Source organism: Microtus ochrogaster, unplaced genomic scaffold (genome assembly GCF_000317375.1).
Source record: "Microtus ochrogaster isolate Prairie Vole_2 unplaced genomic scaffold, MicOch1.0 UNK182, whole genome shotgun sequence".
Taxonomy (NCBI): Eukaryota; Metazoa; Chordata; class Mammalia; order Rodentia; family Cricetidae; genus Microtus; species Microtus ochrogaster.
In genome coordinates, this window is record NW_004949280.1 from 76,225 (window position 1) to 85,456 (window position 9,232).

At 40.3% G+C, this 9,232-nt stretch overlaps 1 protein-coding gene across 1 annotated transcript in view; it reads left to right on the top strand.

Annotated features, from left to right (window-relative positions):
* LOC102001727 (guanylate-binding protein 6) overlaps nucleotides 1-8,504 on the top strand; it is a 21,321-nt gene extending 12,817 nt beyond the window's left edge. The window contains exons 6-11 of the mRNA XM_005372102.3: nucleotides 710-955; nucleotides 1,696-1,976; nucleotides 2,641-2,847; nucleotides 6,794-6,896; nucleotides 7,289-7,482; nucleotides 8,309-8,504. Of these exons, the coding sequence (XP_005372159.1) occupies nucleotides 710-955; nucleotides 1,696-1,976; nucleotides 2,641-2,847; nucleotides 6,794-6,896; nucleotides 7,289-7,482; nucleotides 8,309-8,437 (1,160 nt within the window). The 3' untranslated portion in view covers nucleotides 8,438-8,504. The remainder of the gene's footprint in view (nucleotides 1-709; nucleotides 956-1,695; nucleotides 1,977-2,640; nucleotides 2,848-6,793; nucleotides 6,897-7,288; nucleotides 7,483-8,308) is intronic.
* The last annotated feature ends 728 nt before the right edge of the window (nucleotides 8,505-9,232 follow it).

A 9,232-nucleotide genomic window follows, 5' to 3' on the forward strand; every position in this document is an offset into this window, starting at 1 on the left:
TCCTTTCTTTTTTTCTTTCTTTCACACACATACACCCAGACATAGGCAACATGCATACACACAACACAAACCTCCACATGAGTGAAAGGGAGAAAAATCCTCAGTTCAGCAGTTTTGTAAAATACTGTTTTAATGTGGCACATCTGATCTCGCATAGACTTCCGTATCCTACATATTTTCATAGACCCGGCATCCTTCCCCAGTTGTGAAGAACACATATTTTCTATGAGTGTATTCTTAGCATTGACAAGAAATGAAGTCTTTAAAAGTCAAGGTAGTTTTCATTTGCTATCCATGGCATCATTCTGACAATTGCTAATGCTGCTATTACTGCTCTATTATCCTTTGTGGGTCTTCTTTTGAGTCCCTCATCTCCTTCTCTACAAAGCAGTGGATGGGTCAGAAATCACATTTAATCTTTTGTTGCTCAGTCAACAGGATCCACAACTAAAATGTGTAACTAAAATGTGCTTGATGGCATGTTCAGGTCTGTGGATATCAGCCATATGATCCTCCAGTGAAGTCAAATGTCTCCTCAATATTTCACCAGATGTCTACCAAGTTTGTACTACTTTTGATCTGTAAAGAAGTGTTGAATGTTTATGGTAGAGACCTGAGAGTGCAGAACACTTCACAGAGACAAGAGCCTCCATCATTTGTTCTCTGCTCTAAGACTATCCCCATGGCTTTGTGTTTCCCTTAACACTAGGTGACGATCCCAGAACCCAAGAATTCAATCTGCCCAGGGAATGTATCAGACGTTTTTTTCCTAATCGGAAATGTTTTGTCTTTGACAAACCAGTGCACAACAAAACACTTTTACGCAAACTTGAGACTATCTCAGAAGATCAACTGGATCCTATGTTCCAGGAACAAACAAGGGCTTTTGTTTCTTTCATCTTCACCCATGCAAAGATCAAGATGCTCAGAGAGGGAATTAAGGTCACTGGGAATCGTGAGTGATATTTTTAACACACTTCTGCATAGAGTAGTATATGTTGAAATTAGTATGTTTATTTTTAAAATATTATCTATACAATGATAATATACTTCTGCCCCTACTCTGAAAAACCTATATGGTTTATAATTGATTGTAGATTACAAATCCTTTAAAAATGCAGACTTCATCATTGGTATCTATAGCTCTAACACACCTATATGAATTTCTTAACTGATAATAAAATCTCAAGTGAAAAGGTATTTAATTAACTATAAAATCAGCATTTAAACTTCTTAACTTGATATATTCTATTTTCAGAGTGGGGATGTTTTGTATATTAATTATTCTTTGAAATGACAATGTGAAATGTAATTTGGAAATTGAAATAGTTCTAATATAAGTACTAGTGTTTAAATCATGTAAATCCAGTCTTTTAAGATTTAGTAATAAGTTTTTCCTCGTTATTTTATGCAATCTATTTTCCTTTAAATGCAAAATTTAAGATTTAAAGGCAAAATTATGTTTTTTATAGGTAATTGAATTTATTAGGTAAAGATTGATGTTAATTTTTAACTAGAACTAGAAAACCACCAAAGCAAACAGACAATCCAAAAAAAGAGGATGTCTGTAAGGGATGTGTTTGTATTTGTTTATGAGTGTTCATGTGTAGTTGTGAGAGATTAAAATGTAGTCTTAAAATTGGATCCCATTCACTTATAAGTTCAATTTATCCCTCCAACTCCTGGTTCGTGAAGGACTGGGGACTCTGGTGATGACCTACGTAGATATCATCAACAGTGGAGCTGTGCCTTGTCTGGATGATGCAGTGACAACTCTGGCCCAGCGTGAGAACTCAACAGCTCTGCAGAAGGCAGCTGAGCACTACAGTGAGCAGATGGGCCAACTACTGAGGCTCCCCACAGACACGCTCCAGGAGCTGCTGGATGCGCACACAGCCTGTGAGAAGGAAGCCATTGCTGTCTTCATGGAGCATTCCTTCAAGGATGAAGACCAGCAATTCCAGAAGCTGCTGCTGGTAATGTTGGTGTCATTAACTCTCATGATTCTGTTCATTCAAGGCTGTGGTGCTGCTGTGCCTTCATGACCGGGGTGTGTGATTTATTCAAAAACGAGCACTTTGTGTTGTCATAGTATACACAGTTGTGAAAGTCTCATGACCTTTTCTCAAACATCAGGTGCTTTTTATCCACAAATCTCTAATGACTAGAATAATAAGAATACAGTGTCATAAATTTTTCATGCAGTTAATGTCTGTGAATTGCAGTTCAGCCAAGAACAACCTATAAGTCATCCCTGAACATGTTATATTCTTCTATACGTACAAAACAGTTTCTCACAAGAGTCCCACTGCAGGCCACTGCTCTTCCATTGCTTCTTGTCATATCATTGTGTCATTGAAGATAGAATTGTAGGATGTGACCCCAATAGGAACCAGAGATTGTAGCATGCAGAACCATCATTTTTCAGAAAGTCCTGAGGACTAGGAACATCGGGAACATTTCTTGTGTCTTGAACAGATTTCTTAGAGTCTTAATTCAGGTTTTATCATTTCACATTCACTTGTGGTCTCATTACACTACAATACTTTCTTATGGGTAATAGGCTGACTCTTCTACAAAGGTTCTTGGAACTTTATCTCTTCTATTCCTTCAATATGTCAGATCTCTGTCATATTGTAGGAATTAATAGATGAGAAGAAAAGGATGTTCATGTTGAAGAATGAAGAAGCATCAGATCAATACTGCCAGGAAGAACTCAATCGGCTTTCAAAGGATTTTATGGAAAATATATCAACATTTTCTGTTCCTGGAGGACACAGGCTCTACCTGGAAATGAGGGGGAAGATTGAGCATGACTATTGGCAGGTGCCCCGGAAAGGGGTGAAGGTGAGGAGCAGGGAGCATGGGGAAGGGGTTAAGGTGAGGAGCAGGGAGCATGGGGAAGGGGTGAGGAGTAGGGAGCATGGGAAAGAGATGAGAAGTAGGGATCATGGGGAAGAGGTGAGGAGTGGGGAGCATGGGGAAGAGGTGAGTAGGGAGCATGGAAGGGAGTGAGGAACAGGGAGCATGGGAAAGAGATGAGGAGTAGGGAGCATGGGAAAGGGGTGAGGAGTAGGGAGCATGGATGCTCATAGTAGAGGAAAAATGATGTCATAAAACAGAAGCATGTTAGAAGGGGGGGCTGCTTATTGGTTCCCGACCACCCAGCTAGCTGAGACCCAAAATAATCACAGAGAAAGCTGTATTAATTGTTGTAATAGGAGCCATGGGCTGTGTCCCGCCACCCAGTTAGCTTTACCCGAGATAATTACACGGACACTGTATTCTTTTAAACACTGCTTGACCCATTCTCTTCTAGGCTAATTCTCACATATTAATTTAGCCCATTTCTAATCATCTGTGTGTAGCACCCCAAGGTGCGCTTACCGGGAAGATTCTAGACTATGTCCATCCTGGGTCAGAGCTTCATCGCGTGTGCCTCAGAGAGCAGAGCTCTCGCCTCTGCCCGCAAGAGTGGAGCATCGTGTCTCTCTGAGGCGTCTGCTCCCAAGAGGAGAGCTGTCGAGTCTCTGAGCTCACTTCCTCTTCCTCTCAGCGTTCTGTTCCTCCCACCTACGTTCTAACCTATCAGGGCAAGCAGCTTCTTTATTTAATTAACCAATGACCTTCCTCCATCACTTCCCCTTTTTCTGTTTAAACAAAAAAGAAGGCTTTAACTTTAACATAGCAAAATTACATATAACAAAACAGTTATCAAGTAAAAATTACAATAATCTTCATCATAATTGAGGAAAACTATAACTAACTATTCTTAACTCCATCAAAGACTCCAGAAAGATACAATATTGCCTAAACAAACAAGAAAAAAGCAACTTTTAAAACTCTAGAAATGACAGAGACATCTCGCTGCCTGGACAGTCACCCAAAGTTCCTCTGTACTGTTCTTTTGTACCATTGGGGCATCCATATTCAGCCTTCAGGGCCATAGGTATCCAGCAGACTTTTCTACAAATTGGGAAATTTTAAAGACAGTTGTACCTATATTGGCAGTTTGTCAGTAGCTTTTTTCTGTGTCCTGCTGAATATCTGGCAGACTCTTTCATGAAGCAGGAATCCAGAAGGATGGTAACCCATTTAGGCAAGTCCAACAGTCATTTCTCTGTGGGTTGTGCATGTCCAGTTCATTAAGCAGTCCAGGCAAGATCAGTTTCTTGCCCAAATGGCTACCAAACTTCATAAGGAGACTCTTTGATGCCCATCTTCCCCTTGAAGTAATTGATGCTGTAGGAGCAGATGTGTCTCTGTCATGAAAAGTTCTAAATTCTTAATGCATTTTAAATGTCATATTCTGAAGGTCTTTGAAAGGTTTGAAGAATGCCTATCCATATGAAATTCATATCTTTTCATCTAGAAAATCAAAGTAACATGACTACAAACTTGACTATTATAGATGATTATCTCTTAACCTATATTTCTTAATTATACATTACATTTCTAAATGAGCTGCACAAACATAATATCTTAACCAAGATCAAAAATAAATATATACAGTATAAAAAATTGACCTTAAATTTGTATCAACGAACCAAGATCAATACCAATGCAAATCTCTATAGCATATCTCCCTTTAAATGTAAAAGAACATTTATAAACAATATTTGGGAATATGGGCATAGGTCTGTCCAAACTTCATCCTATTGTTTATTCAGCAAAGTAATTTTAATAGGGGTGTTCATGGCAACCTTTAAGGGGGTCTTAGTCCATCAAACCACATTAGTCTGGAAGCAATTAACAGGTTTTCATCCTCTGTGGAAACAAAAGAACCTCTTTTCCAAAGCAACATATTGTTAGACCAAAATTCTGAAGTCAAGATACATTTATAATATACATACTGGTTCAGTTTAGCAATCTCCAGAATAAATCAAATGTCTCTATGCAGCTAAAAATTCAAAGATAACACAATGATATACATAATCCAGACTCTGAATTTTCCATCTTTGTGTGCCTTATTTTAGTCTATTACTTTTTCTAAAAGCTTAATATTTATTTTATTATTTTTACTTCTTTAATCTATGACTTTCTGCACTCTGTCTCTTTAAAGACTTTGTGTTTTTATGGTTTTTATAAACTATTTACTTCTTTTTATAACTCTCTATACTATTTTTCTTCTCTCTCCCAAGTCTATATACTTTTGTCCAACACTGTGACTCATTTAGAGTTTCTTTCCATCTGGATTTGCCTTTACTACATATCTGTAATTCTTTACTGTCCAGGAGCACTTTTTTAAAATGCCAAGTGCTTCTTAAAATTTATGCTGTGCCATTACTAGAATATAAACAGTACTTCCTCCTTGCCCTGTCTAGTACAGCTTGGGGGAGCCACTTGCTTGCACCTCTGAGCCCTGCAGACTGCCCCACTTCCAGGCACATAGCCAGTCCACATTGCCACCAAGCAAGACGCAGCAAGGTGCTCACAATCCCCAACCAAATAAATGCTCAATGTCCCAGTTTCCCGAAAGAGTCAGAGTTAATGCTCACAAAAGGGAAGCTGCTTTTTTGAAATGGCATGTTGCTACTGTTGAATCAGTAAGACCTCTCTTAATGGAGTTGCAGCTTGACACCCGTAAACAGCAAGAAGCTGTGTTAAACTCTGTATTTTTGTGTCTAGAATTCCTTTTCAAGCTTTCTCAGGTTTTTATGTGGATTTTAGTTGGCCATGTTGGCACCGATTTGGTGGATTAGCCAGTCACCCGGCTAGCTTAGACCAAAATAATCACTCAGAAAACTGTATTAATTAAATCACTGCTTGTCCCATTAGCTCTAGCTTCTTTTTAACTAATCTCTTACATATTAATTTAACCCATTTCAAGTAACCTGTGCATCACCATGAAATTGTGCCTACCAGCAAAGTTTCAGCACATCTGTCTCTGGTGGCTCCATGGCTTCTCTCTGACTCCACCCTCTTTCTCTCAGCATACAGCCTAGCTTTCCCTGCCTATCTAAATTCTGCCTTGCTATGGGTTCAAAGCAGTTTATTTATTAATTAATGATAATCACAGCACACAGAGGGGACTCCCACATTATCTCCCCTTTTCTGCATAAGTGGAATAAGAAAACACAAGCATAGCATGGCATCTCTAGCTTCATGTTGGTGTTTGTGGCCAAAACAGGGCTTTGCAATCAAGCAAATCCTTTACCCTCAAGCCCTATCACCAGACCTGTTCTTGACTGAAATGGCCACTATTTATTGTTCTGAGAAATATTCACATAAAATTCTCAGTAACAACATTTTTCAAGTTTGTCAGGATGGTCTACTTATGGGTTACTAGTAAATGTAAGAACACAGCTAACTTATTACTCTGTTGTTGTCAACAACACCGTGGTGAGTTTTTCCTCAGACCTTTATTTATCTAAAACACTTCGGGTGGTGCCCTGCATTACTATGAGAGTTTACACATATGTACCCTGAAGTCCAAGCAGGTGGAGGGACTTGACTATGAAGACAGTCAGCAAGTGCAGAAGGAAGTCAAGCCCACATAATTATGTAGCATTTTACATGGGGATACAATATTTGAAAGCATCATAGGTTGCATTGAGCACATGTGCATGTGATGTGAACAGGCTGGACCTCGGAGCAAAAGGTACCAGCTGGCTCTAGTGAAGATGACTGGGGAAGCCAAGGACCCAGAAGTATCTATTGCCAGTGAAGAGCAGGGGCAGTCTGCAGGCTTCACCATAGCATTTTAACAGTGAGGCACAGTGGAGACCATGTTAACTCACATAGATTCTCTCCCAGGATCTCTCAAAGTCTTTGCTCCTTCTTGGTCTTGCAGGCAAGTGAAGTCTTCCAGAGATTTCTGCAGTCACAGGCCACCATCGAGAGTTCCATCCTGAAGACAGATACAGCCTTAACTGCTGGGGAGGAAGTCATTGCAGGTACAGGAGCATGTCTCTTGGCTTTCAGCAGGGGTTAGATTCCCACAAGGCTTCCTGATAGAGGCCACAGTAAACCCATTCCCAGATTAGCAGGTTTCTACCCTTCTGTGGAAACTCACTCTGAGAGCACAGGAAGTCCAGTCTGTGTTTCAGCCACATGGGCAGGGTCGCCTCCATTCACTCTGGAAACGCTCTCTCCATTGTGTGGACCAGTTTGGAGTCTGTGGTTTCCTTTTAGATCTGCATTGCTCTCTGGGTTCTGGAATATAGACATTTTACTTGACCCATCACTTTCTTCCTCTGATTCATCCTCAACCTCCCATCACTTTCTTCCCCCTACCCATCCTGAATCTCCCATCACTTTCTTCCCTCCCTGAATCCTCCTGGGGCAGAGGAGCGGGCCCAGAGGGAGGCAGCAGAGAAGGAACAGGAGCTGCTAAGACAGAAGCAGGAGGAGCAGCAGCAACTGATGGAGGCTCAAGAAAGAAGTCACAAGGAAAACCATGAGCAACTGAGAATTAAGCTGATACAGGAAAGAGATCAGCTCATTGAAGACCATAAAATAATTCTGGAGAATCAGCTGCAGGTAGGACTCCTCCTCCCCCTGATAGTTGTCATACCCTAGGTAGCAGGAGAAATTATGTAGCCTGCTAATAAGTGGAAGTACCTCCAAAAGGTTGTTGCTAAGGAGGTTTCCCCTTCAGGCTTTCAGTTGCTCCTTTAAGGTTTTAATGATTGTAATATTTTGATACACTAATTCAGGATATTTAAAAACAACCTCATTGGTACTCACTGAACAAACTCCCATCCAGGCAGCTTAATAAGGACAGCAATGGGCCTGGGTTAACAAGGCCCACATTATGAGCACCTGACACCAACCCTCTCAATCTGAGAATGACCTATACTGACATAAAACTGAAAGAAATATCCAGACTTCAAAGAGCAGACAATTGGCAGCTTCTACAGGTCCCGTAGCTGTCTCCAGAGTGGGCAGCTGCTTGAATTAGCACATGGCAGGAGAGTGATTCTCTCATTGCCCAACTTCAAGCAAAATGGTAGCATACTTCTGAAACAACTGATTGGCTGCCACTGTCTGCATGATGTTGTTGCCACACTGTTTTAGGGGATTGAGCTCAGCACAATCTGACCAGTTGCTTTTCAGTGGGCATGAGTGTAGGAATGTCTTCACACCTCTGCCAGCATTATAGCCAAACAGACATGACTGATCAATCCCAGTGAAGTTGCTCTATCCTTCCTCACACTATGTAGGTCTAATTCAGATGATCTTCTTCATGGAAAGGGAAATCACATAGAGGGTACACTAAGGACCACTTGCTGAAGATTTGAAATTATAACTCATGCAATGTTGGAATTTCACAATATTTACTTAACTCTTGTGTTCACTGTTTTAGCATCAAAAGAATTGGCTTGAAGAAGGATTTAAGAAGAAATCTGAGGAAATGTGTGGAGAAATACAGCGGTTGAAATCTGACATTGAGGAAATGGAAAGAACAGCAGCTCCATTATGTACAGTATTATAAATTAATTTGCTACAGTGATTTGTTCTATTTTATTTCTTGTATAGGCTCTACACTGCATTATTTCACTATTTAAATAAAATTTATTCTTCTCATGCAATAACAGACTGTGAATATATACTCAGTTTTTTTTATGAAGCTTCATATTTTTATTTTTGTTTCATGAATATCAACAAAAAAAGTACTAGTTAGAGGACATCTATGCCTGGCTCAAATTAGATAGACCATATACATATTTCCACAGACAATGGTTTTTTTAGGATAAATTTTTGTTTGTTTGTTTTGTTTTTCAAGACAGAGTTTCTCTGTAGCTTTGGAGCTTGTCTTGTAGACCATGCTGGCCTCAAACTCAGAGATCTGCCTGTAGGGCACAAATTTTTTAAAAGCATTCCTGTAGACGCTCTGTGATTAGTCATTGTACACTGTCACAGTTACTGTTGGTCAACTTGACTGGATATAGTATCACCCAGGACACAAGCTCTTCTGCACCCTATGATGACCATCTCCCCTAGGATGGCTTGTGGGGGGGTCATCTCAGGTTACTATGGTAGAAAACCCACTCCAAGTGTGTGCAACACCATTCCTGTGGACTGGGGACCTAGCTAAAATGTAAAAGCAAGCTGGGCACTAATGTCCATCATTTGTGGCTTCCTGATTGTGGATGCCAGATGGTCAGCCAATCTCCACTTCTTTCTGCATGCCTTCTCTACCATGCTAAGTTGTTGCAAATAGCACAGGCCCCTTGGTCCGTCCCAGCCGGCTAGCTTAACCCAAAAGAATTACATGGAAACTGTATTC